The 25968-nt window shown below is 39.3% G+C and overlaps 2 protein-coding genes across 14 annotated transcripts in view; one reads left to right on the top strand and one right to left on the bottom strand.

Moving 5' to 3' along the window:
• The window catches only part of fhod3b (formin homology 2 domain containing 3b), a 91166-nt gene extending 84815 nt beyond the window's left edge, over positions 1 to 6351 (bottom strand). For 4 of the 6 annotated variants that reach the window (XM_086312065.1, XM_086312067.1, XM_086312068.1 and 1 more), the window contains exon 1: positions 5803 to 6349. In XM_086312065.1, the coding sequence (XP_086168191.1) occupies positions 5803 to 5967 (165 nt within the window). In that variant the 5' untranslated portion in view covers positions 5968 to 6349. Of the gene's footprint in view, positions 1 to 5802 lie in introns of all 6 variants that reach the window. The other 2 variants (XM_086312063.1, XM_086312064.1) reach the window with 1 other exon arrangement.
• On the top strand, positions 593 to 22016 carry LOC147319435 (ferroportin). Of its 8 annotated transcripts, none has more exons than XM_086312070.1 (20): positions 5160 to 5310; positions 5406 to 5457; positions 9233 to 11015; positions 12312 to 13195; positions 13324 to 13461; positions 14295 to 14405; positions 14484 to 14596; positions 14678 to 14806; positions 14951 to 15106; positions 15182 to 15382; positions 15699 to 17073; positions 17256 to 17342; positions 17616 to 17721; positions 17815 to 17882; positions 18039 to 18198; positions 18481 to 18596; positions 18789 to 18915; positions 19077 to 19331; positions 19940 to 20617; positions 21083 to 22016. In XM_086312070.1, the coding sequence occupies exons 11-20, from the start codon at positions 16858 to 16860 to the stop codon at positions 21340 to 21342; spliced, it is 2073 nt and encodes a 690-aa protein (XP_086168196.1). In that variant the 5' UTR covers positions 5160 to 5310; positions 5406 to 5457; positions 9233 to 11015; positions 12312 to 13195; positions 13324 to 13461; positions 14295 to 14405; positions 14484 to 14596; positions 14678 to 14806; positions 14951 to 15106; positions 15182 to 15382; positions 15699 to 16857; the 3' UTR covers positions 21343 to 22016. The 8 variants fall into 8 exon arrangements, with proteins under 8 accessions (XP_086168198.1, XP_086168196.1, XP_086168197.1 ...); XM_086312071.1 differs by having other exon boundaries at positions 5160 to 5457; positions 12312 to 12541; positions 13094 to 13195; XM_086312075.1 differs by having other exon boundaries at positions 5160 to 5457; positions 15699 to 15807; positions 16965 to 17073.
• Positions 22017 to 25968: the final 3952 nt, after the last annotated feature.

Raw genomic sequence — 25968 nt, 5'->3', positions numbered from 1 at the left:
TCCAAATTGGAGATATTAACCTATTTATATTCAGAGTCTGTCAGCTCCACAGGACAGCGGCTCCAACAGCGAAGCAGAGTAAAGGAAAACAAATACCATTATGGGAGGGCGAACATATGATGCGAGTGCAGAGAGTGGCACTGCTCTGCACCATCAACAATCCGAGTGTCTAAACCAACAACGATTTGTACAAATACGTTGAACTCCAGTAACCTGTCTTTTTTGTCAGCCCTCACTTGGGCTTTGTAAAGCAACAAAGGCAATGATACCCTTCCATAAATACTACTTACATAGGCAGCCTGCAAGAATTTCTCTCTTAATGCACAACACATGTAAACATAAGTTTAACATGCAAAACCATGTGTTTTTTAAATCGGACCAGTTATTGCCTGGTCCGATGCAGTTCAATTTCCTTCCGCATATGACAGTAACTTAATTAAACGTGAAAGAACAACCCTGGGAAAGACATTACAGCTTTGATCTGTTCAGCCACTCTGCATTACTGCACTACAGCACTCAAGGACTGTGTCATATTTGAGAGCTGAAACAAAACATGTGGTTGGTTGGGATAACTTTCAGTCTCTCTCCAACTCACTCTCTGGCTCGGAGCTGTCTTGTTTGCTGCCCAAACCAAACGATTATTGGGAATATAAAAAGATGTAGAAGCGGAGCTGAATATCATTTTTCTAAAGGAGACATCGGGGGATGAGGCAAAGCATGGGGTTGACGCAGGAGACAGGTGAGGAGATCGTGCCCTTTCCAAGACATCTGCAAGTCTTATTTGTAGATGTTCTTCAGGTGAGGCAGGGCGTGATAGAAAAAGACTTGCGAGTGAAAACAAGCACATCTATTCTGCACATAGTCGGTAGCGGGAAGCAAGTGATTCTCCAGATTACAAGACAGATTCTGGCCTGACAGGAAAACCAGGCATAGGGGCCCAAGTTAGGCCCATGATTTCTTCTTTTTTTTCCCTTCTGTTTTTTTATGCCTATGGACTGACATGCCTTTGAAAATAAAAAGAGGGATAGTAATATGAAATGTTGCATGACAGAGAAGACACTTTAAATCATACTGTATGGAGTGACCAGTAGCTGGGCCTTAAATAACCTGTAAGAAACTCAACAATCCCAGAAACAACGTATTTTTGTTGAATGTCAACTTTACGTTTCCAAATGTGGTTTCCTTAATGTTTGAAAAAAATATGTACTACATGACCATAAGTCAGTAGAGGTTAGCCTTTTTGTCCATCCATCTATTTTATTCCACTTATCCATTTCAGAGTTACAGGAGGGGCTGGAACACACCTTGGACATGTTGGCAGTCCGTTACAGGGCTAACGCAGAGAGACCGACAACCATTCACATTCACACCTGGAGAGGACTCACACAGGCACAGGGAGAAAATGCAAACTTCCCATGATGCACTGAGCATTTCACCTTCACTCACTTCTTTTCACTCTTTTGTACTTACTGTATATGCCGCTTTGCATTTAACTACTAGTTATTATTAATAATTAAATGGCTCTCGTCCACAGCGTGTCTTTTGTCCTGTCTCCCACCCCTCACCCCCAAGCAGCCTGGTTCTTCCTGTTAAAAGGGAGATTTCCCTTCCCACTGTTGCCATGTGCTTGCTCATGGGGGGGGGGTCATCTAATTGTTGGGGTTTTCTCTCTATTATTATAGGGTCTTTACGTTACAATATAAAGCTCCTTAAGGTGGCTATTCTTGTGATTTGGTGTTATATAAATAAAACTAAACTGAATTGTATAAGCCCTATAATTATGACTGTGCAAATGCCACTAAATTACAATCCAAAAAACCCAAATACATTATTACAGGTAGATTTATCATTTTGCTATTTTATACTGTATATATTATACTTTAAATTATACTTTACATACTAAAAAAGGCGGATTAGATAACAAGACCAAACAAAATATTTGTACTCTTTCGGCTTCACTCTGTATCACAACCTGAACTGCACAAAACACTGGGCTGAATCTGCAGCTGTAACCAGTAATTAGCCAACTGTGGAACCAAGAAATGCAATTCCCCACACATGGGTTTGACTTGCAGACCAAAATCAACACAGGCAAGAAAAAAAACTTAAAAAAAAAAAAACTTGCAGTGAATTACACAAGTTTGCCATTAACTAATCCCCATCTGTACACCCATCTTTTCTTCCATATAGCCATAAATCTATCCTCTAACCAGTGTCACTTTAGGCGCTCTTTATATAATCAGTGTGGATTACTTCACAGGAATTACAATGTACAACCAAGCCAGGTTGATGCACTTTAAACAGCTCTTAATCCAGGAATAAGTGCTACCAGATTATCAGAGGCAGAGACTTCTTTAGCTGTCTCCTGCCCAGGACTTGAACCCACAGTGGCCCTGTGATGGCCAAGTCCAGAGAAGCAACCACAAGCTCCTCTGCTCACACACTGAGGTCTGGCCTCTCCCTTCAACCACCATACTGTGGTCCACTGACCAGGAAGGCAGTTAAGGCAGAAAGAACTAAAAATAAACACCATGCAATTTCAAAATTAAAACTGCTATCTCACTCCAAATTTCTTTATATTCCAGATGGGAAAGACATTTGGAAAGCTAGCTGTAAGCAGCGATGAGGGGGCCAAGCAGTTCAGCGGGTCATAGCCTGCAGTTTGATCTCATTGTGTTAAAAGTGTGGCTGTAAGCACTGAAGGGAAAAACAAGTTCTCTATTATTATTTATTTATACAAACAAAAAGTGGTGCCAGCACAAGAATCACTGATTTAAAGCAAACAGATCATCAGTTTGGAAACAAATGACATTTTTTGGTTCTTGCTATTTCTCCAAATGGTAAACTGCACTCTGACCCAAAAATGGGTCAAGAGTGTTGATGACATATGAACTCACTTCCTGTTTGGTAGCTCTAATGGAAACAGGGAATATGGTTCACTAGTAATGTGTGTTAACAGAGCTGCAACTTTGACCAGCGGAGTGCTCAACATGTAGACAGGACAACCCTTTTTTTTTTTTTTTAATTTAATCACACACAGGGGCTGCCATTCACTTGACCAGCAGAAGAAGACAGAGCACAGAAAACGGTAAAGACGTCTATATAGCAACCACAGTGGACTACAAATCAGTTTAGAGGATTAACATCTGGCCACTTTAAAAGCTTCACATTTGCTCGATAAGGTGGAGATGCAATTTGTGATATTTCTGTGAGAGCAAGTGATTTAAAACACATTACACCTGATGCATGAACACAAAACCACAACAGTAACCTTAATTTTCCTGTCCAGTCCAAGGCAACTTTTTCCTTCGATATGTTCCTCTGAAAGGAGCTGAGACAACACTCCAAATTAAGAGAACCTCAAATCTGCATGACAATGTGTAAAAGAATTCAAAGGGAGCTCTGACAGGCCTGAAGCAGGAACCTACATTTTGCAGCATTTAACATAACTTCTCATTATGGGACAAAAAAATGCAGAAAAACAACTGTCCCACAAGCTGAAATTGGTAAAGTGAGAGTCCATTCTTCAAGACCTCGCTTAAATTCTGTTTTTATAAACTGATGCAAGGCCTCTGGGCCACAAAACCCCAAAATACAAAACACAGAGAGAGAAGAAAGTAAATGAAGGAGTAATGAGCTATTGATTTGCCCTGAAAAACTGAATATTTTGAATAACTCTGAATAACGCTGAAGACAATGCATTATTCACTAGAAAACCAAATGTCTGGGTGAGGTGGGAATCACTCCCTTTTACCGAAGCAGCACAAAAGATACCAGATTTATATTATACAAAATGGTCTTCAAGCAGAATAAAAGATACTACAAACTATATTACACTATGATGTACTGTACATAAGACATACCATCACATTTCAAGTGAGTCTCCCACCCTCACTGAGAGTTTTCACTATTAAAAATTAACCTTGTGCAGCTATAAAAATCAGTTTCTACAAACTGATATTCGACTCTGTACAGCTACTTTTCCAAGTTGTCATCCCATGTATAACCCAATCCAGCACACACAACTGATCTCCACTCTGGAGAATGCCCACAGAAAATGACAGTAAAATCCCTAAAACAGCATATGTCAGCTGTTTTGATTGCCCCTGCACCATGTGTTGGTCACGTACTATTTATAACAGAATGGCCTGCACTGTAGGGATAAGACAGCCTTGCTGTATTCACAAGGTCGCACTAAAGTCTCGTTTTCAAACGTCTGATGGTGTGAATCAGGGAGCTGCTTGGTCAAGCGCGGCGACGCAGTTGCGTCACCCACCTGACTGTTTTTGTTTACGAGAAGAACAGGGACTTCCCCCTCAACTTACGGCTAACCACCAATGCCCATGTGACCAAATCTCACTAACCAGGCCCTGCGCAGCCAACCACAGGTACTCCCTCTCTGTCTGCTTTGCGGTCCAGCTGGTCTGCAGCTAAACGGAGACGGTGCAAAGTACATCAGCTCCTTGTTTGTGTTTTTAATTTTGCCCACTTCCTTTTCGGTGGAAAGCGTCCCCATCCCATGCTGCTGGTCAGACTGAGTAGGCTGCAGAATGAGAGCCTGGCTTGTGGTGATCCACAGCATCCTGAGGCTCCTATGACTTATCTCACCAGCTTGACTCAAACAAGATGGAGTACCACTGATCTGACAGAATGAATAAAGACCCAAATTAACTCCCCATTTATGCAACTTTCTACCCAGACTAAGACGAATGCTCAGTAAAAAGACTCAGCCTCAGATGATATGGTCTCTGTGATTTGTTTAAATTTAAAGGTCAGTAGATGGGGCTTCACAAAATCTAATCAAGAGGCAGAAATATGCCAAGACATTTAACTTCTGGAGGCATCCAAAGGGAGAAAAAGAAAATGAGTTTCAGGTCTACTTTTGTCAACTACTGTCTCCAACATTTTGGATCTTGGGAAGGCCATTGTTTGCAACCAAAAAGAATGTGCACTGCTTCACCTCCTCAAAAACCAAGCAGTAAATGGAGCCTGAAAATTGAGGGTGATCAAACACAAATACCTTTCTATTTCAGACTAAAGAAAAGCTGGTTAACAGAGTCAAAATACAAAAAAAGGGGCTAGAAAAAAAACACGTTTGATTAGGAAGACATGTTGCCAATTCAAAATCACAGATCTAATCAAGCCAAGTGGGAAATTACCCTTTTCCATCCTTCAAGAATTGACCAACTGAGCATGATTTGACCCAACCTACTTTAATTCTCCACATGGGCTTCCAGTCTGTCCATTTATGACACTGCAAATAGGTCGCCTTCTCCCACAAATAAGTTGGGTTTTTTTTCCTTTGAGGAGGTTAGATTTTCAAGTCAAACAATCATTAAGACTGCAACCACAAATGTCTTTTTTGCTTATTTGTTTGCGTCTCCTCCTTTGCCAACCACAAACAGGATACTTTTTTCCAAACTTTGAAGGAGCACCTAAAGTCTTGGCAGTGCACAGGTGGGTAATTGATGTAAATATTAACCGATGGCAGCCCCTCCCCCACCCCAAATAATAGGTATCTAATCTACGCCTACACCGCCTGGAGTTATTCTGTCTATCACAGAACTATCACGCCGAGAATCAGTAACTATTTGAATGCACGTCTATGCCCCATCAGCATCCCCTATCAACAAAGTGCTTACTAAGACGCTTGCTCATTGGTGAATTGGTTTTGTTTGGTAGTAACACAATCGACCTGTTCAAGCTAATTATTAATTTAGGCGTTGATGTTACATTTTAACTCGTGCTTTTAACGAAACGTGCACAAAAACAAAATCAAGAGGTTAATCGTGCGTTGCATACCTTGTGTGGGGCTTTTAACAGCCTGTGGACTCCAGCAATCTGATTTATCAGAGGGATATCTTCCCTGAAGGTGTACAGAGGCGGTCTGGTGGGCTCGGGGAAATTGGTGCTGTTAAATGGATCAGTATCATCTAAAAACTGCACCCTGCATATAAATGTAGCCATGATGTATCCATGCAAGGCGAGTTTAGATGATCAAAACAGTGGATGCGGCACTACGGTCTCTGACAGAGGCGCAGCCAGCCCCCCCTCCGGACAGCGAACTACCGGCAGGTCTTCTGCAGTAACAAAATCCTGCACCCTGTTATCCTTGGACCTTCCCCATTTGTTTCACGCAGCGTAGATGTGTCAGGACAGTGTGCGCAAAAAGTCCCAAAGTAGAGATCCGGAGTAACTCGCTGAGATGTCACGATTAGTCAGTGCGTGGCGGAATCGAGCGGAGCGCCAGTGTCCAAGGGCATTGCGGGCGGTTGAGGTGCTGAGGCAGACTGCGGACGGCACTGCTACACTTGGCGCCTGGTCTATGGGAAGCGGCTCCCTCCTCATGCATAAAGCCTGAGAAGGGACACTGCAAGCCAGGTCCCAGTCAGCCCGGCCAAACTCGGATTACACGCGCTATAGCGGCCTCCAGTGGGAAAAAAGCAAAACGGATGCTGACAGTCCTTCAACTCGGTGTTGACAAACACACACTAGAGCTATAGTGGACACCAGAGTTATAACATATTTGTGTTTTCTTATTAGTTTTTATTTTTGTTTCGCTTTGACCTTTTAATTCAGTTTAGTTTCAGTGAGTTTCCAGAGTGGATTTTCTTGCTTCAGCTTAAAATATTTAGGTTCAGTGTTTTAATGTTGTTCACTTTTAATGTTTATTACTTTTTCATTCATGGGAAATGCCAGAGATGAGATTTAGGAAAATAATTAGATATTACAATATAAACAGAGCTTTTTGACAGCAGTTGACTCGCAGCCTTGTAGACACCCAAACTTTAATAAACGGATGCTTTAAACCCTCATCATGCAGTTTGTGATAACAAATGTTAACAAATTAGAAACACCTAAACTAAGGATTTATTCTGTAATGTTATTTTATTTTAATTGCTGTTTTAAAAGTTCACAAAAGGTCTAGGTTTTTTTCCTTTTAGATAACAATTTCTTTTCCCATTTAGTTTTAGTTAACTATGATAACCTTGTTTTTTTTTTACCAGAAAAAAACACAATGCTGCATATATTTTGAAAAAAAATGCATCTAACAGCAATATGTATGATCTAGAAGTAAATTCATGAGCTGTCTAAAAATACGCCTTATGGTACATTTCTGTATTACTTAGTTTTATGCTTATACCCTGGTTAGTGATGCTTCATGGGAGTGGTTAGAGCAATTGAAAAATATGAAACAAATCTCCAAACATCTCTAGAGTCAGCTGTCTAACATTGCGTAGGTCCACCCTGAGCCTCGAACAGTTCTGACCTGTCAGTGCATAGCCACAGAGCCTCTGGGGCTGTCTCTACACACTGGCATGTTGGCAGCACAACCTTGGCTGGTATGGGTTGTTGGGTGGGGCCTTCAGGGATACACGAAACAAGCCTTCAAGGCTTTCTACAAGAAACACAAGAAGGCAAAGTTCTGCTATAGCTCTGTGGTTTGGGCTTGTTCCGGGCACTCCCATGACGCCTGTTTAGACAGGGATCTGGGAAGCTTCGAGGCCAGGTCAAAGCACTGGGTTTTTAACGTTCCTCGAGTTGTTCCTAAGTAGCATTTGTGGTGGATTTGTGGTGGAGGAGGCTGCTGCCACTGAGGAGTGCTTTCGTTCAAGTAGGTGCCATCCACATAAATGCCAGGACTCCAAGGCTTTCCAGACAAACATTAAATTGTTGTCTGTTTGATGTTAATATGGTCATTTAAAAACCATGCAGCATCACCCAGCTGCTCATAAATCATCTGTTTTCGAGTGGCAGCCAATCAGAAATTGCCTTAAATTCAATTCAATTCAATTTTATTTATACAGCACCAAATCACAACAATAGTCACCTCAAGGCACTTTATATTGTAATGTAGACCCTACAATAATACATACAGAGAAATGGAGGGTGGTCTTTAAGAGGGGAGGATTAAAACAGATTGTCTCATACAGTAGATGAACTGAGGGGCTGCACCAAGGTCCAGTAAACAATAGGCAAAATAAAAAGAAAGCTGAAAGAACTCTTTAAACTAAAACAAGCTTTAGTCTGTTTTTTAAACATTTTTTTCACCTGTCCATTAGCTCTTCGGTGTCTTAACGGTGCTTTTCTCTCTCCTCCAGTTCTCTTTAACCTCTATTCACTCAAGCTCATAAATACAATCCAGCCAACAAAGTCTTCAATCTGGAAAAAGAACTTTAAAGATTAGCTTACATTTAGTTTAATTTAAAAAAGCAATTCTTTGAATACAAACCGACATACCTTGAATTTATCATCTGAAGCTACAGCTATGTAAATCTGTGCCCTAGAAATATTTGTTTCCACAGATGATGCCTTGTAACAAAAAGCCTTTGAGAACCACTGAGCTAGACTAGGTTGCCAGCTAAAGAGTGCTCTAATTCACCAACCTGATCTTGCAGATGAGAAAATGGGGCTCTCATTGCCTACAGCAACAGAAGTCAACTTAATATAGACTCTATGGAGCCCATACCTTACCTTCTTATTTTGGATCAAAAGTTATATGTAGCACAATTCAGTTCAATTCAAGGCACTTTAAATGTTAAGATAAAGACCCTACCTACAATAATAGAGACAAAACCACAACAATCAAACCACCTTTGAACAAGCACTTGGTGACAGTGGGAAGGAAAAACTCCCTTTTAACAGGAAGGAACCTCCTGCAGAACCAGGCCATCTGCCCTGACCGGTTGGGGTGAGGAGAAGAATACAGGACAAAGACACGCTGTGGAAGAGAGAGAGAGAGAGAGAGAGTTTAATAATAACTAATAACTATTGTCTGCAGTTATAAGTGTTGTATGTGTCTGCGTAATGAACTTACACAGTAAATGCTAAATAGATTAAACCCAGCACTCTCGTCCAGCTGTGATCACTCATCTCAGTACACGTCTGTGTAAATATCTTTTTGGTCTTGGTCCCATTCACAGACTACATATATAAACACAGATGTAGCCACTCTGACTCTTGTCTGTTGGTTAGTAAAGTCCTGTTGCGAAGCCTCAAAATGATTGTTTTCATCGTTGGGTTCTTGGTGTTCTGAAACTGGATGTGACATGCAAGGCGTAAATTTGCCTAAGAAACCGAGGGCGAGTGTGCGCTCATGCACAGGATCAGTGTTGTCTTAATTAAAATCAGTCAGGCATACGATAACTGTACTTTGAGTCAAACATTGAACGACCTGGAGTACTGCCACTCAACGCTAAATTCCCTGTTTTATTCACTGTCACTAATGCAGGGATGTCAAACATAAGCCCGAGGGCAGAATCGGCCCGGCAAAGACTCTAATCTGGCCTGCTGGACGGCTTTGGAAAATATGAAGGTGGGCATACATGCTTGGACTTTTAACTGCATTTTCACAAGTTTTACAGCTTTTCCTGCTAATAAAGACCTCCCTCACAGCCATCTACACTACACTAAGTATTTAAGTTGTTAAGTAATAGATTAACAATTAAATGATAGAAAAATGTCTGTTAAGTGAGCATTGGTTTTATGTTTTTTATATTTTATATTTTACACATTGTCTAGTTAAAAAAATATTATTTTTGTGTAGACAGATTAAACTTTGCTTAAACTTTTTTGTGTATATGTTCTCAGAGTTTCAACAATTTTTTGATCTATGTCAGAAAAACTGTTTTCTTCAGTTGGACGAATCAACGCTTTAAGGGAGGCCCACACAACCAATGTTATAAAAGAGTGAGCCTCACACGAGCAGTGGCTTCTGTGGATTTACCTCTCTCCATCATAGAACACCGCAGTTAACTCTCACGTTATATCCTACGTTATATTCATTCTGAGCTTGAGCTTCAAAGGCAGCACACCTCCAGTTGATGCTCTATGACACCACGGACTAGTCAATCCATCACAAACATCTAGTTCATATTATCTCACAGTGTGCGCCACAATTTACATTCCAGCACTGAACAGTGAACTACTGTATCACCACAATACTACAGTGTTTCACTGATAAAGAAGCAAAAACTAACCGACACAGGCCTGAAGGACAGGATATTGCCCCATCGGCAGCTGGGTGAGCTGGAGGTGGAAGAGGCTGGAGACCGGCAAGGCAACAAGTTCTGGTACACGCTGACCTGTGTGGGGTTTTGTGTGGGTCTCAGAAATATCTGGCGCTTCCAATATCTAACTCAGAGTCAAGGGCACAGGTAATACTTTCATGGTTTAACTATTCACAATCATGCTGCTTGAAAATAAAATATTGGAACAGGAATACTCATGTATGGCTGTGAACACATAATATTTACAGGTTATAATGTAATTTCGCATAATTTCTCATGATTATAATGTAAAATAAATATATATTAGAATGCTTTATAATAGTGGAGATGTTTCTCCAAGTTTAGCTCAACATCACTGATGTAATGTTAACATGCTGTAAAAACTGTAGTACTGTATAATAGTCCTGTTTAGATCAAATATAAGACACTACAGAGTGTCCTTTAAAACATTCACTGGCTGTACTACATCCACATAAGTGTTTTTGGTGGCTGATTTCTTTTACACCACCATAATTGCCTGCAAGATGAGCCTTAGCGACATACTGTGAAAATGTGTGAGAGAAGCTTCCCCTGTGGATTACCTCTGGTACTGGGAAACCCTGAACGCAACTCGACAAGAGGAAGGTGGGCAGCAGTGCCGCATACTGTTGTATCATGTTTGTACATGTTCTGTATCTGTGAAGTTTGTGGTATTGATACTGCTGTGAAGGTGCAGCTTATTGCTTTCCACAGAGTAAATATTTTAATTTCCCAAGGTTGCATATGTGACTTCATGCCTTCCCTGCAGTGTTGACCTTATTTCTGATAAGAGGTTTGAGTTCTTTCAATGCAGTAAAGTTTCACCAAATCTAAGCTGCATATTTAAAATTATTTTAACAATGAAACTGGATTTTGTCATCATGAATTTAATTTAATTTCCTCCCTCTCTTCACTCTCTGAGTGTGCCGATCTTCCAGCTAAAGAGCCTTCACACTGGAGACATGCCTGCTGATTTATCAAAAACAGGTACGAGTCTCTTGAAGATTGTTTGTTTGGGGGTAAAGCAGATTATAGATTTGTAATGTAAAATAGCCTCATAACAGTTCACCACACACTTCACTTGGGAAATCATTAAAATCATCATGCTTAAATTCTTTGTTTCCTCTTTTGTAACTTTCAACTTCATAAAATAATTAAGGACAGCTAACACGCTCAAATCAGTCGAAAACTCAAGGCAAAATACTCTGTCACAAAATGTCTGTGAAGGTTCTCAGTCATCCAGGTCATCAAATAATGTTCTGCTCACCAAAATGTTTGAGCATGTTTCAGCTGTATGTAGGTTAAAAACCTGCAGCCAGATGATACTAATTAGCACTAATATAAAGAGTGCATGGCTCTCTCAGAGTCACAAAAAATAGAAAAAATATTTTGTCAATGAGAACTTGTTTAAAAAGAACAAAGAAAGAAAAAAAATCAGTGGATTGCAGTGTGTTGCTGTTTATGCCCTGATACTACTTTGGCATATGTTTGCAGCTCTGCTCCACAGAGAATTTCTCAATCTGATTTCATCAATTTGGTGAACAGCTAGGCCCTAAGATAAGATGCCTCTATTATAATCAACTTTTTCGTAGTCCTTCATTATTCCTTGCAGTTGATGTTTAAGTAGGGTTAGGTATAATCTGACAGATACAATCTAGCATTTGATTAAACAGTAGTTATGTAGTAATTAATGTAGATGCCAAGAATGGGAGGCGATGCTGACTTAGAAACTCTGACATGTTACGGTACATGTGTCTGTCCAACTGGAGTAAGTTTAACAATATACCAATGGTCTGCAAAGCTAAATACAATAAATATGGATTTAGTCTGACACGTACTGTAATCTACAAGTTTTTATTTATTTATTTGCCTCTAATATAAAGTGAACTATATTACATGTGCTTTTTGGCTGCAATAAATGTGTGAGTGATATTATTTTGTGTGAATATAACAAACTATAAGTACAAGACTAAATTTCATGAACTAGTACATTTTTCCAGTGTAATAGTTTGGTCATTATGTTCATTCACTGGAATAGCAGAGACTTATAAACTGTATCATGTAACAAACTGAAAACTCACTACCACAGTTTTATTTCATGGGTTCCTTATGGTATCCGTGCTCAGTCAACTGTCATTGCTTCTGTTATCAGCATCTTATCATGTCATTTTATACAAACACTTTTATCAAACAAGCCGCACTGTTCCCATAGCTTTAACAGTCAATAAGAAATTAGAAGAAGCTGATAAAGCAGTCACCACGTTCTCCCCTTCTCTTCATCAGACCTAACGGAGAGATGAGTTACATGTGAGGATTTGTGCTTACCTTAGAAATACACCAAAATAACAAGGAGCAAATGTTCGACATGGAAGCTGAAAGTGATGAGCAGAAAGAGATCACTCAAAGGCCAAAATGGGACAATAAAATTCAATATTTGCTAACCTGCATAGGATTTGCTGTTGGGCTTGGTAATGTATGGAGAGTCCCATATCTGTGTCAGAGCTATGGTGGAGGTAAGCAGAACTCTGTTACACAGTGTCGTTTAATGTTGACATTAAACAAAAAAATAGATAATAGATGCTCTTAAATGTTACTACTTTTACACTTTTAAATAATATTTTTAATAAAGTAACAATGCATGTATTAAAAATAATTAATACTGACAGGTTTCTGGTTTCAGCTTCCACGTGGGTCTTATTTCATATGCTCTCACTGCAAAGACTTGGTTGCAGTGATGATATATTAAAATAATTTTCAAGATCTAAATTTCCAGAAGAGAATGATTAAAGTTTCTGAAGACATTTTGTTTCAACATGACCATAAATTTTAATGTTACCTAAATCTCACTATAATGTAAACTCTAAAAAAATTGTATCTGGTGTTAAGATCTGTTAGTTGGTGCAGATGAGCATGATAAAGGTCTGCCTGCTGATAACATAATGTCAAAAACTAAATGTCCTTCAACCATCAAACCAACCTTAATTTTTATTTTCTTTTTACTTCTTACTGAAAAAAATGCGAGATTGTAGTTTCTGATTCCTTATGTCATTGCCTTGGTGTTTGAGGGACTTCCCCTGCTGCACATGGAACTGGCCATTGGACAGTGGCTACGCATGGGAAGCGTTGGAGTGTGGAGTGTTCAATCTCCCCATATCCGGGAGGTGTAGGTGAGAACGTCTGGTTTGCGAAAAGGTCGTATACCAGATGTTCGAAAAATGCGAAAAATTAGCAAACTTGTGTCATACTTAACACCGCTCTATAATTTATGTTAATTAGGTTGAATTTTTTAAAACAGGCGTGGCTTCGATGCTGGTGTCCTTCCTGGTTGGACTGTTCTACAACATGATCTTGGCCTGGATCCTGTGATACTTCTTCCATTCCTTTCAGAGTCCACTTCCCTGGAGGGACTGCCCAGTAAACCTGAATCATACTGGTAATATTGACATCACGATATTATAGATTAATATGTGCCAAAATTAACTAAAGGCCCACAGATTACTTATGATATCTCTAATTTCTAAACCCTGAACATAACACCAAACATTGAGACCAGTGGGTCCTTACAGTAGTAGCTGGTATTGTGTCTTGCATCTGCTTGGTGCATCGTGTACATCTGCTTCATAAGAGGAATTGAGACCATTGGGTCTCCAATGTTGATATATTAAGCTTTTTGCTCCATTTATTGCACCCGCATGGTAGATAAATAAGGTTTGATAAAGGTTTTTCCACCTTGAAAAGATAGTTGCATGAGGGAATAGCATACTTTTGCCCTGCATATGTTGGCCATTTGTCGAAACATATATCAACACAAATTGTTAACCAAATGGAATGTGACTGTTTGGTGATTTGGCAGACAGTCTAGAGGCTCACGTTTATAGATTTCTTGATTAACATTAGTGATTGCCTTCAATAGCCACTACATTGTTTTTCTTGGTCGTCATGCATATTCACTGTACTGCAGTTTGTGGCATCCATTCAGTTGGTTGAATAAGTTAGTTGTGTTGCACATGTGCAGCATGTTACTTTCACTTCATCATGCATTCGAAATATTTTTCGATCAAACTTCCGTAAATTGGAATAAAGGTCAAAATTCAACTTCTACTGGCTGCATTAAAGGCAGTAACTGTGATGGATAAGCAGAAGACTAAACATTTATTTTTCTTTATTACCTATAAAAGTAACAATACCTAAAAGTGTTGCAAGCTGTAAAAATCTATTTTGACGATACACTGATGAAAAGAGTTCATCCAAACTTTTCCCCAACAGGCTATTTATGCCACAGCCACTTTTCCATATCTTGTTTTGACCATCTTCTTGATCAGAGCCTTGACTCTCCCTGGAACAAGTGATGACTTGATATATCTTTTCACTCCAAATGTAAGTCTATTACTTTTTTTCCCCTTACCAACATAATTTCATGTGATAAATCTGATATCTAACTAATGTTTATCACAGTGGGAACCCTTGAAAAATCCTAAGGTTTGGCTGGATGCTGCCACCCAGATCTTCTTCTCCTTGTCTTTGGCTTTTGGGGGACTTATTGCTTTTTCCAGTTATAATCCTCAGAAGTAAGAAAAGCCAAAAGAAAATGTTTTTTTAAAAGCCATACATTATGCTGATCAATACATTGTTTTGTTTTATTTTTGCAGGAATAACTGTGAGAGAGATGCCCTTATTGTTGGATGTGTGAACAGTTTTACATCAATATATGCGTCAGTTCCTATCTTTGCCATTCTTGGCTTTAAGGCAAATTGAAACAACAACAACTACCAAAACTGGTAAGTTAAATAAAAAAAATGATGTGAAACTTAAGCTTTAACATTACATAGATACAATATTAAAGCAAACATTTCTCATTTAATATTAATGCTTTTAATACTAATAGTGTTTTTGTTTGTTTGTTTGTTTTTTGCTGATATCAGGAACATATTAACCCTGACAAATGCATTTAACATCGGGGTTGGCAACATAACTCTTGAAAACTATGGCGAGTGGTTAAACTATCTCAATAAGACGATCCCTTGGAAGTTAAAAGTCTCAATCTCAAAGCTTGCAATCTACAGACCTTCCTCGAAGAGGTGTAGTACATCTACTCATATTAAAAATAATTAGCATTTATGTATTTGTGATCATATATCATTTCCCACTCTTAGAGCGCTTCAGGAACTGGACTGGCATTTATTTTGTTTACTGAGGCAGTGATTGAAATGTCAGCCTCGCAGGTGTGGGTCCTCTTTTTTGTTATGCTCTTCTGTCTCGGCCTGTCCTCCATGTTTGGAAATCTAGAGGGCGTCCTTACTCCTCTGCTGGATTTACACATAGTTCCACCTGGATTCCTAAGGAAGCTTTCACAGGTATACCAAAAAGACTGAACAGCTTAATGTTGCATTTTCACTGACGGCACTAAGAAAACTGGTTTGTATTGTGTTATATTATTAAAACAAAAATAAAGATGATAAAGTTAGGTGCAAGATATCTATTACTCTCTACATAGAATTGTGACTATGACTAAATCCCACCTGGTATTTCAAAACACATGCATTACTTTTGCAAGAAACCTTTATGTTCTCTCTGAAGGTGTTTATATTAGTGATTTTAGTTTATAGTCACATGTCTTATGATGTCTGATATTTTGCTTACAGGGTTAATCTGTCTCATCTCTACTGGCAGGCAATGTGGCGCTTTATCAGCCCGTTCATGCTTCTGGTGGTTTTTGTGGCTTATGTTGTGATCGAGGCTGAGAAACAACCAACATACAATGCATGGAACCCAGATTAATGTACCATTATGACACTTCATTAAATTTGGAACAAAGACTGACTTTGCACTGCATCAACCCCGCAGGTTCACTTCCCCCTTGCTGATGTCCTGCACTATCCTGAATGGGTTTTTGTTATCTGTGTGCTCTTATCGATCCTTCCTGTAGTCTCCATTCCCCTTGTGGCTTTCTATAAATTCATGTGCTTCCTGAAGAATTACACCATGAACAGACAATCAAAATCCATATGCAAATGAGTATTATCATGGGGAATTGTAAATAGATATCTTGACCTATGTTATTTGATTGGTGGTCAGGATTACAAGTAACCCCTGCCACTCATTATTAACTTTGTTCTCTGTATGTTCATTTGAAAAACAAAAAGGCAAGCAAAATGATTCCACTTCTTATTTTTACATTTTCCCATCTTTTTTAAGGTATGGTTTTGCATGCTTATTACACCTAATAATATCCTTAACATATTGAAAATCTTTTTTTTTTTTTTTTACCTAAATGCATCATTTGTATCAGAGACAGAGATGCAGCCTGATCAATTCAATGCATGACAATATCTCTGTGAATACAGATCACCAAGGGCTGGAACTGACTCTCATGTTTGTGTTATTATTCAATTAAAGGAAGATGACAGTTAATTTCCTGTGCTGATGTTTGGATAGGAACGAATGGAGCATGATGGATACTGTAACATGTGTAGTTTGTGATCAGCACATATATTAATAAAATAAACAATTTTCAGTTAAAATGTACATAAGCACATGAGCTGATTTTGTGATTTCATTCACATTTGCCCAACCCAACTTTTGCTACATGATAATCTTCTTTCTACTCTTGGTTACATGCACAAGAGTGATGTAGTGTTGCATGATGTGTCCTTTAGGTATGCTGCATGTCAACAGTGCATGTGACTGTATGAGAGTAGCGTTACATGCATGTGCTCACTAGTCATGTTCATGTGTGCGTGTGTGTGTGTGTTTTGAGTTACACGCAGTTACCTTTTTGTGGTGTGGGTGGACGGTGATATTGTCCCTCCAGCGTCATGTGCTTTGGAATATGCTGGCTGCCTTTGTTGCCTCCCTGCCTGTTCTGCTTTTCTGGCACTTTCATACAATGGTGCACTTGAACACCCTGATGTTATTAAGCCTTTCAAACTACTACAGTTTGAATTCCAGCTCTCAGGAAAGACTAGCATCCCAATGTAGGATACATGGCACAAGATTCATCGTCGAGGAACAACAGCAAGGATTGACTGCAACGAGAAAACAAAAGGTAACAACTGAGCCTCCATTAACTTTGATTATTGCTGCTTTATGTCTGTATGGATAGAGCTATGCAAGGTAACATAATAATTCTATTTTAATTTTAATTATTGCCATATACAATTACTTACTTTCTTCTCTGCTTCACAATCTGGCACTACCAATGTTGGTCATTATTTATGGCTCTTTTAGTTTTGGGGGAAAAAAAAGAAACCTGATGTGACTGACTACAGAAGTTTACTGAGTTCAAAAGGACGTGCCGTTTCAACTGCTGTTGAAGTAAGTTCAAGGTAAGAAAAAAATGCAGTGTTTGACCAGCTGCTTACAAATTGTCACATATTCATTTCTGTGCTGTTCTAGAGTTGTCACTAAGTAAATAAACAGTAATCGTCCAAGCAAGGATTTTGTAGTCGTCAAGAGGAAAGCGACCTTTTAGGATAAACAAATCAGCTGTATTTGTGATCATCTAAATATTACTGTTATCATGTATATGACACACTGTGCTATCAGCAACAACAGAATGGTGTGACAAGTTCGATAACACTTCACTAGGACATGTCGCAGCGGGAAGATGCCTCCCAGTGTGGTGGGGTTGTGGTTGAGTTCGAGTCTGACAACATCCGGGATGCAAAAGCTGAAAAAGCTACGCGTATACCAGGTGAACTCGAATTAAAATCCAATTAGAATTTGTGCAGTGTCTTTGTAGCCAATGGAATATCTGCTTATTTGATTTGATGCATTTCCTTTTAAGGTTCAGCTCTTATCTACCTCAGGGGTCCCAAGTTTCTCATCTATGTCAGTGGAGCATTATCAATGTGGGTAAGAATCATTTCCTGAAGAAACATTCGTGGGGCAATAGGTAAGACTTCGCAACTTAAAGGACTGCAAGGTAGTCTCTTTACACTGTGTCACAGCACACTGATGAAAATATTGCAACACAACACACGATGATGACTTTTCTCATGTGTTAAACAGGGCGACCGCATGTGGCACTTCGCAATCTCTGTGTTCCTGATTGAACTGTACGGCCGTAACTTGCTGTTGACTGCGGTGTTTGGATTGGTGGTGGCTGGGTCAGTTCTCATGTTTGGGGCTTTGATTGGAGACTGGGTTGATCGCAATCCTAGGAATAAAGGTATGCACAGCAATCTCATACCCATATGAAAATTCTAACATGTAATATAGCGAGGTACAGTGATAAGAGCTCAGTGGATTTCAATCTTGGGCCAGGAAATTTGCTGGTTTCCTATCCCACTAGGAGGTGAATTGCTATTCGCCAGATGTCTCAAGTGTAAACCTCCTGGCACAAGGTTCATAGCCACTGACTCGTATCTGTTATGACTAGCATTCGTTTTTTACAAACCCAATAAAAAAAAAATGCATATTTGAAATTCGTTTTTTCCATCTTCTATTTTAGTTGCACATGCATCTCTTTTCGTTCAGAACATCTCGGTGACAATATGTAGCATTGTGCTCATGTTGGTGTTCTCATACAAGCAAAGGATTGAACAGATCTGGGATGGATGGCTTACTGTGAGTAGACACTACATACTTGCTACAACACAATCGCTGTGTTTCGGTTATATATACTTGATATGAGTACTACACAGAGAAGTCATTGCTGTTGTTGTCCCCTCTGTCTCGTGTCCCTGTTGTCTCTGCCTCTGAGCTTGTGGCTACTCTGTGCTGTCATAGTAACATGTTGCATCGCAAAACTCACACAAGGTGGTTTGTTATACGGTGGTGATCGTCCTGGCAGATGTGGCAAACCTTGCAAGCACAGCACTGACCATTGCCATTCAGAGGGACTGGATTGTGGTCATCACAGGCTACAACCGAGGTCACCTAGCGGGTGAGGACATTCAGTCTGTTAATGAATATTCTGGTTTGTATTTGAGGCTTGTCTGTGGAAGATAGATCCTCGAACTATAGAAAAGATCAGATATTGACTGGCTACTGCTTAGCTTCCGATGCTGGACACACATTAACCTCTGTGTTTGTTCCTAACAAAAGGAATGAATGCAACCATGAGGCGGATAGATCAGGTGACTAACATCCTGGCTCCACTAGCAGTGGGACAGGTCATGACCCTTGCCTCCAACGTAGTTGGCTGTGGATTCATCCTGGGCTGGAACCTGGTGTCTCTAATTGTGGAGTTCTTCTTCTTGTCACGGGTTTATCGCATCGTCCCTGCTCTGTCAGCCAAACCACCATCGGTTGCAGTGGATCAAGCATATCTCCAGAGGATAGAGAGGAAAAGGTTACAAGGTATGAACTGTTCATTGGATCTTTTTCATAGATCAAAAAGGGAATCCAATCTAGCAGTGCCTTAAACCTGTATTCTTTCTAATAGAAGAAAAACTACTTTTGCAAAAGATTTGGGGTGTCTGAAAACAGCCCTTACATCCCCATTAGTGTCAAAAGGGAGGATAAAGTGAATTTCTCTAGTGTGGGATTAAAAAAAGTGTTTAGGTGCTTTAGGGCAGGCTTACACTGTGAATGAGAAGTCAGTACTACAGTGTGCCTCCGTTTCTCAGTTACTTATGTTTGTTTTCAAAATATCAAGATGAGGAATCATATCTTCATAGGAGCTGCCTCTTTCCGAAAAAAAAAAAAAAAGATCCAGCACCAAAGCTTTTTGACATACATTATCTTAAAACACAGTTTTGAGTTTGTGTACAGCATCCAAATGCAAGGGTCCACATGGTATAGATTTATGTTTGTACTCACACACATTAGCGTAGATGAACTGCGTTTGACAAATGATGTAGAGGCTAACGTGACATGGCATAGAGGGGGTGCAGAAAAGCTAGTGAGGATTAGGCCTTTAGAATTAATGAACTCAAGTGATGGATGCCATTCTTGTTTTTCATTAGGAGAAGGCAATGTTGCGCGACCTCAGGCTCTGACAGAGGGCAACTGCAATTCAAGCTTGCACCTCAAGGAAATCACCGATCTGCCGCTGTGTTTTCGGAGGTTCCGCTGGCTGGTGAGCACCTGTAAAGATGGCTGGATGGCCTACTATCGTCAGCCTGTTTTCCTCGCGGGAATGGGTCTGGCTTTCCTTTACACCACAGTGCTTGGGTTTGACTGCATCACCACTGGCTATGCCTATACTCAGGGGATAAGCGGATCTCTTCTTAGTCTGCTGATGGGCGTGTCAGCCATCACAGGCTTGATGGGCACAATAATGTTCACCAGGCTCAGGAAGGCCTATGGCCTGGTCAACACAGGCATCATCTCAAGCTGCCTCCACCTGGGCTGCTTGCTGCTGTGCGTGTGCTCTGTGTTTGCCCCTGGCAGCCCCATGGATCTCAGCTTGCTGATGCCCGACATTAGTTCCAATTCCTCTACAGCGCTTGGGATGACAGGCCAAAGGCAAAAACACACATACCCTATGATGGGAGGCAACAATCAGCCACTTCTGCCCGACCGCTCTTCTATCCACTGGACCAACAACACGGTGCTTTTTGACAATGTTCCCTCCGGCACAGCTCCAGAATCTTACATCTCCATTATTCTGCTGTTCTTGGGTGTCATTACAGCACGCATTGGTGAGTAGACACAAATTCAGAGCTTATTCAGTGCATAGAAAAACTTATGTACAAGTGATATTGCCATTTTTAATGCCCATCTCATGTGGGCACACGGCAGATATTCCAGTAATAATTTATTTTGAATATACTGATATATAGTGATAATTATCTTTTTGAGGCAATTTAACAAAAAATAAAAATTACCTAGTCAGTCCACCAGAGAGCACTATTGTAAACTCTAAAATGTATTTCTCATTACATACAAGGTTTTTGGATATTTATTTCTATTGATGCATAGAGTTTAAATATTGGTGTAGAATATGAAATATATGTCAAAAAATACATAAATCTGCCCAAAATGTGACTTTTCTGGGTAATTTTGTTATACAAGTACAAATTTTAATCTGGTCAAATGAAATTTACTCGCAGCTGAATCAGTGCCCATCTGTTATAAAGGTCAGTTCATCTATTACTGTGTTTCAGGTCTCTGGTCCTTTGACCTGACTGTGACTCAGCTTCTGCAGGAGAACATCTGTGAATCAGAGAGAGGAGTGGTTAACGGGGTGCAGAGCTCCATGAATTACCTGATGGACCTGCTTCACTTCATTATGGTGATCTCTGCTCCGCAGCCACAACACTTTGGCATCCTAGTTATAATTTCTGTGTTCTTCATCACCACGGGGCACACTATGTACTTCCTGTATGCACATAAAGCCAAGAGAAAACGCCGCCTCGACACATAAGGAGCAGCTTACACATCCAGGCATGAGATGCTCACTAGCACTGAATCCACTCTGCACCAGTGAAATGAATGTCTCCCTCCTGATCCTTCAGCAAACTAATTGCAACACTCCAACTGTTTCTAACTCAGCCATTCATTTCAGCACAACACAGCAAGTGCCAATCCCACCTCAGCTGCTTTCACACTGCAGGGCCATGTGCCATGGCAGCAAACGAAAACTCAGGTGAAGTAGAGTGGGAGACAAGCTCTCGCTTTATGTACATAAGTCGAAGTGGCTACCATAAATGCTGCCTCCAGGGGAAATGTCCTAAGAGGACACAAAGGTTACGACTTAAGGCACCAACAAATGTTTTTGCCAACTGTGCAGAATACTTGTATACTGCAAGATTTTCAAACAAGACGGTTAACTTCATAGCTTTTTTGGATGGGAAGGTGAAGGGACAAAGAGATGAATCTAACCATCACCTCAGTACAGATCTGCTGCTGTGAAAAAATCCTGAACGTGACACATGAAAATAAAGACAAGACAAAGCTGTACATTTTCAAGTGGCATTGATGTTACTGATCCGTCCACTTGGAAATATTCCAGGATGTCCAAAAAGGAAGATAAAGGGAACTTGATGTGAGATTGTTTCAAAGATTGTTTAAATTAAAAGGAAGGAAAAAAAAACCCTGACAGGCAACAACCCCCCCCCCCCCCCCCCGCCCTTTTTATTGGACAAAGGTGAAAGGACAAGTGTTTCTTCCCCTGGTTTGTTTCTCTGTGGATGAATCAAGCAAACATTTGCCTTTCTTTCATGCATGAAATCCTGGATTATGAATTACAACACAAACACACACAAAATATTTTATTCTAATTGCTTGTGTATTTAGAAAAATTTACATAAAAACATACTTTCTTGTCATCTCATATAAAGAGTGATATTAATAGTTTTATAGAAATCCAAAACCACCCATCTTCATTTTGGGACATGTTTGAAATCAGTGATAACTACATGTTGATAACTGCCATTAGGAATATTGTTTGACAGTTTGCTTCATTCTTTTGTAGTTCTGAAGAACTAAACATTTCCTTACCTCAGCTAAGAGCAAGACCACTGAATCCAACATGGGGATTACCCTCAGCTACTGCGTGTTTTCATATCTCATTCATGTGCAGTGGAGACAATATCAAAGTTGAATCTTTTGTCATAAAACATGCATCACATCTCAGTATTTTTGTAACATTTTCTTGTGACATTTCTGTATTGTACATTGTCATTTTTAAGACTATTTATGACAATAAAGATGACTGACGAAGATCTTTGGGCTCAGGGAAAATAAATACATGTTAAAAAAATTGCAGAATTGTGCCAAAATGTCATCTAAATACATTGATTACAAACATAGTACATGACCTTTCATAAAATAAGAAACACAATTAGAAAACAGCAGCAAACATCAGTTTTAATGCTCAGTCAGAACATTAAAACACTAAAAATGTGTAATTTGTCGTCTTATTTTATCTCATTTATCTTATTTCATCTTATTTTTAAATTTTAATGAAAGAGGTTATAAATATTTGTGGATTAACCATCACAGAAACACACAAAAAATATTTTGATAACTAACAATACTGATCATTTTGGGCAGCTGCATGACTCTTACATTGAGTGGTGGTTTAATACATTTGTTGAGCACTGTTTATTGTGAAATGTAGTTGCTAGAAGGTTAACAATATTATTAATTAGCATAAACTTGTACATTAACGGTACTTGAAGTTTCTCAGTCACACATTAAGCACTGTCCTAGACTAAATGAAACACTTAATGAATGAATCCCCTTAAAAAAAGTATTTAGTGAGGGATTAGGCATAATCAATATCTGGGAAAATAAGCTACTGTTACGAAGCCACATGCAAATGTAATAGCTTTTGGTCATCAGAAGAGGTCAATGTTCCATTAAGTGCTCATCATCATGCCAATCTTGTTTCAAAAATGATTGCCTGTAATCTGTGGAGCATATGTCAAACCAATCTCAAATGATTGATATCAAGTCATCCACAGACAAGATTCCTGACACAAAGTAGAAGCTGCATGATTTTTATATCCAACTAAAAAGTGTCACAAAATACACATTTTACAGTTTTTTTTTAAGATTTTTGGTACACAAGTATGCACAGAAAGCTAATGAATAACTGCTATCTGCAGAATTCCCACTATGTAAATAAAAGGCATTTACAATAAATGAATCACTGGTCCCGAAGAGTGTCATCAAAATAGAATGTTTACATTTATATGTGTAACTTTTGCAACCATTTAAATTAAGGTTGTACTGTTTCTATCACCATCGCCGACAGTGTATGAATCAGAGATTGGAGTGATAAACCTTGGTAATGTACAGAACCTATGAAAAGGCTTCCTAAGACAACTAGCCAGGAAGAGCTCCAGTCTGGTCCAGTCTGACCTTTGCTATATTTCTTATCTGTATAAAGCAAGACTGGACTAGACTTTTGACATATATCTACCCTATACATACAATGTATCTCTGCAGATTAAGCTTGAGGATTAATGAGTACAGATTAGTCATTCATTTATGCCTGTTATACCAAGTAGCACTATCAAGCTAGCATGCCATGTGGTGTGGTCTTACCTACAGTATGAGTGGCTAATGCTAGCTGTTAAAACTACAGCTAATAAGGTTTCCTTTGTCTTCTGGTGGCAAATTAGAGACACTGCCTGGCTGCTTATGGGCTAACCATTTAGGGGAAAGACCCATGTCTCCTCTTCCTTATATATATAATGGCCAAAAACAAAAACACACCTGCTAAATAAACCGACAGACTAATAAAACGCTAAAATTTCACTCACCAAAACTGAAACAGAAACTTCTTAGATGAGCTATGCCTTACTGCAACTCTCCTCTATAAGACAGTTCAATTAAAAATGCTCCAAAAAGCACCAGCAGGACAAAAAGTGAAGCGTTCCAGTTTGGACACTCCACATAGCAGAGGTGAGGTCTAGCAGACTATGGAGACAATTGAGTCCCCCACATTTTGTGTCCAAATAAATTGGGTTAAAATAAGTAAATAATCATCTCCTTCAGAGTTGTTATGAACAGGGAAACTACTAATAGAGCCCCATAATAGATGGCCGTTTGTCCCGTTTGTGTCTTTCAGAGCAATTTTATAATAAATAAAATTGGTAAAATCAAAAATGTCTATGACGAAAAATGGATTATACAAATGAACTGCAACACCAGGGTTTCATGTGCTGTCAGTGACTCATGATAATATTATAAGCTTTGGCTATGATTGTGATAGCATGTAAGATGATTAGAGGCCAAAGCTGAGATTATATCAGCTAAGGCCAATGACCTAATTTAGGGCTGGGCAAATAAACACATGATAGACACAAAAATGGACTTTTGCTAGAATTTTCTGAAGAGCTCTTACATTACACTACATTATTTTTAAACTCCCAAACTCAGATATAATATTTTAATTGGAGATGAATGGTTTTCATTCCAGATTGTGATAAAGAGCTCAAAGAAGAGAGGAAAGAGTTGATAAACAGCAGAGGATCTATGCTATTTGTCATAATTTACCTATTTGTCTAATGTGCAATTTTAATGTGCTTGTAAAAAAACTGCTACTAAATATTTAATATATGTGGCAGACTGTGGCTTGACTTTTGACCTTTTTGTGAGTGGCTATTGTTTTGGAAATCTCTGTAATGAACCCAAAAGAGTTTCGTCATTTGCTTTAGTCTGTTGCAGCGCTGGTTGTCATGGCAGTCCCTGGTTAAAGACACTAGTAGCACACAGAGCTGCCTTACAATTTTGGCTTTAGGCATCTTCACTTTGCAATTCGTTTACTTGAAAAACTGGGTCAGTGGTAGCACATTAAAACTAGGTTTGTCACCCTGGCTTTGTCCCGATGTAACACGTTCACTTTCTTCCTACAGTGGTATCACAAAAGCAAATGCGCAAAGACAGCCACATACAGTAATGTAATTAAGTCTCGTACAAACCAAGGATGTGGTCATATTAGTTCATTTACTTAGTATTTGGTAATTTTTTTCTTTTCATTTAAAAAAGATTTTAAGAGGACTTAAAGGAAGAGTTACCTATTGTAATAAGTCTAATATGTACTCTGCAGGAGGAGTGCAATTGGTGTCGTGCCAATCACTTACATTAAAAGAACAAAAAGGCCGCAGTGGAATGATAGGACTCGTCCTCACATGAAAGAGAAACACCACTTAGAGATGGGGACCTTTTCTCATTCTGCAGTTTGCTGTATCAGCAGTTTGGGATGGCAGCACAGCTGAATGGCTTTGCAAGGACCCAGTCAAGCATCACACCGCTGACAGAGGGGAAAAAAGATATAATGATAATAGATAAAATGTTGCCCATACTGAGATTTAATGTCCTTGTTTTTCTTTGATCGATACATGTCGGGTCACACTGATCCCTCTGCAAGTTCACTAAGCACACTGACAGCAATTGCAGTTGGACATCTTAGTTGGACAACTTAGAGCTCTGTAATAAAAATGGACACTTGCAGCAATAGTCTGCAGGGTGATTAAAGGGCTTTTTTTCTTTGTTAGTTTTCTCTTCTTCTTTTTTCATTATCGTCCTATTAGAGAAA

This window comes from Aulonocara sp. 'chitande type north' Nkhata Bay, linkage group LG11 (assembly GCF_057382095.1).
Source record: "Aulonocara sp. 'chitande type north' Nkhata Bay isolate Kocher_YH1m ecotype deep benthic linkage group LG11, A_spYH_male_GT1.1, whole genome shotgun sequence".
Classification (NCBI taxonomy): domain Eukaryota; kingdom Metazoa; phylum Chordata; class Actinopteri; order Cichliformes; family Cichlidae; genus Aulonocara; species Aulonocara sp. 'chitande type north' Nkhata Bay.
Note: the sequence above shows the minus strand (reverse complement) of the source record. Positions and strands in the feature narration are given on the sequence as shown.

What these genes read in the sequence shown, in the direction of transcription:
- LOC147319435 (XM_086312072.1), top strand. Translation starts at nt 16,858, where the DNA reads ATGCTGGCTGCCTTTGTTGCCTCCCTGCCTGTTCTGCTTTTCTGGCAC. An exon ending in CTGCAACGAGAAAACAAAAG is followed by an intron (nt 17,074 to 17,255) that starts GTAACAACTGAG and finishes TGGCTCTTTTAG; the next exon opens with TTTTGGGGGAAAAAAAAGAA. An exon ending in AGAGAGGAAAAGGTTACAAG is followed by an intron (nt 19,332 to 19,939) that starts GTATGAACTGTT and finishes GTTTTTCATTAG; the next exon opens with GAGAAGGCAATGTTGCGCGA.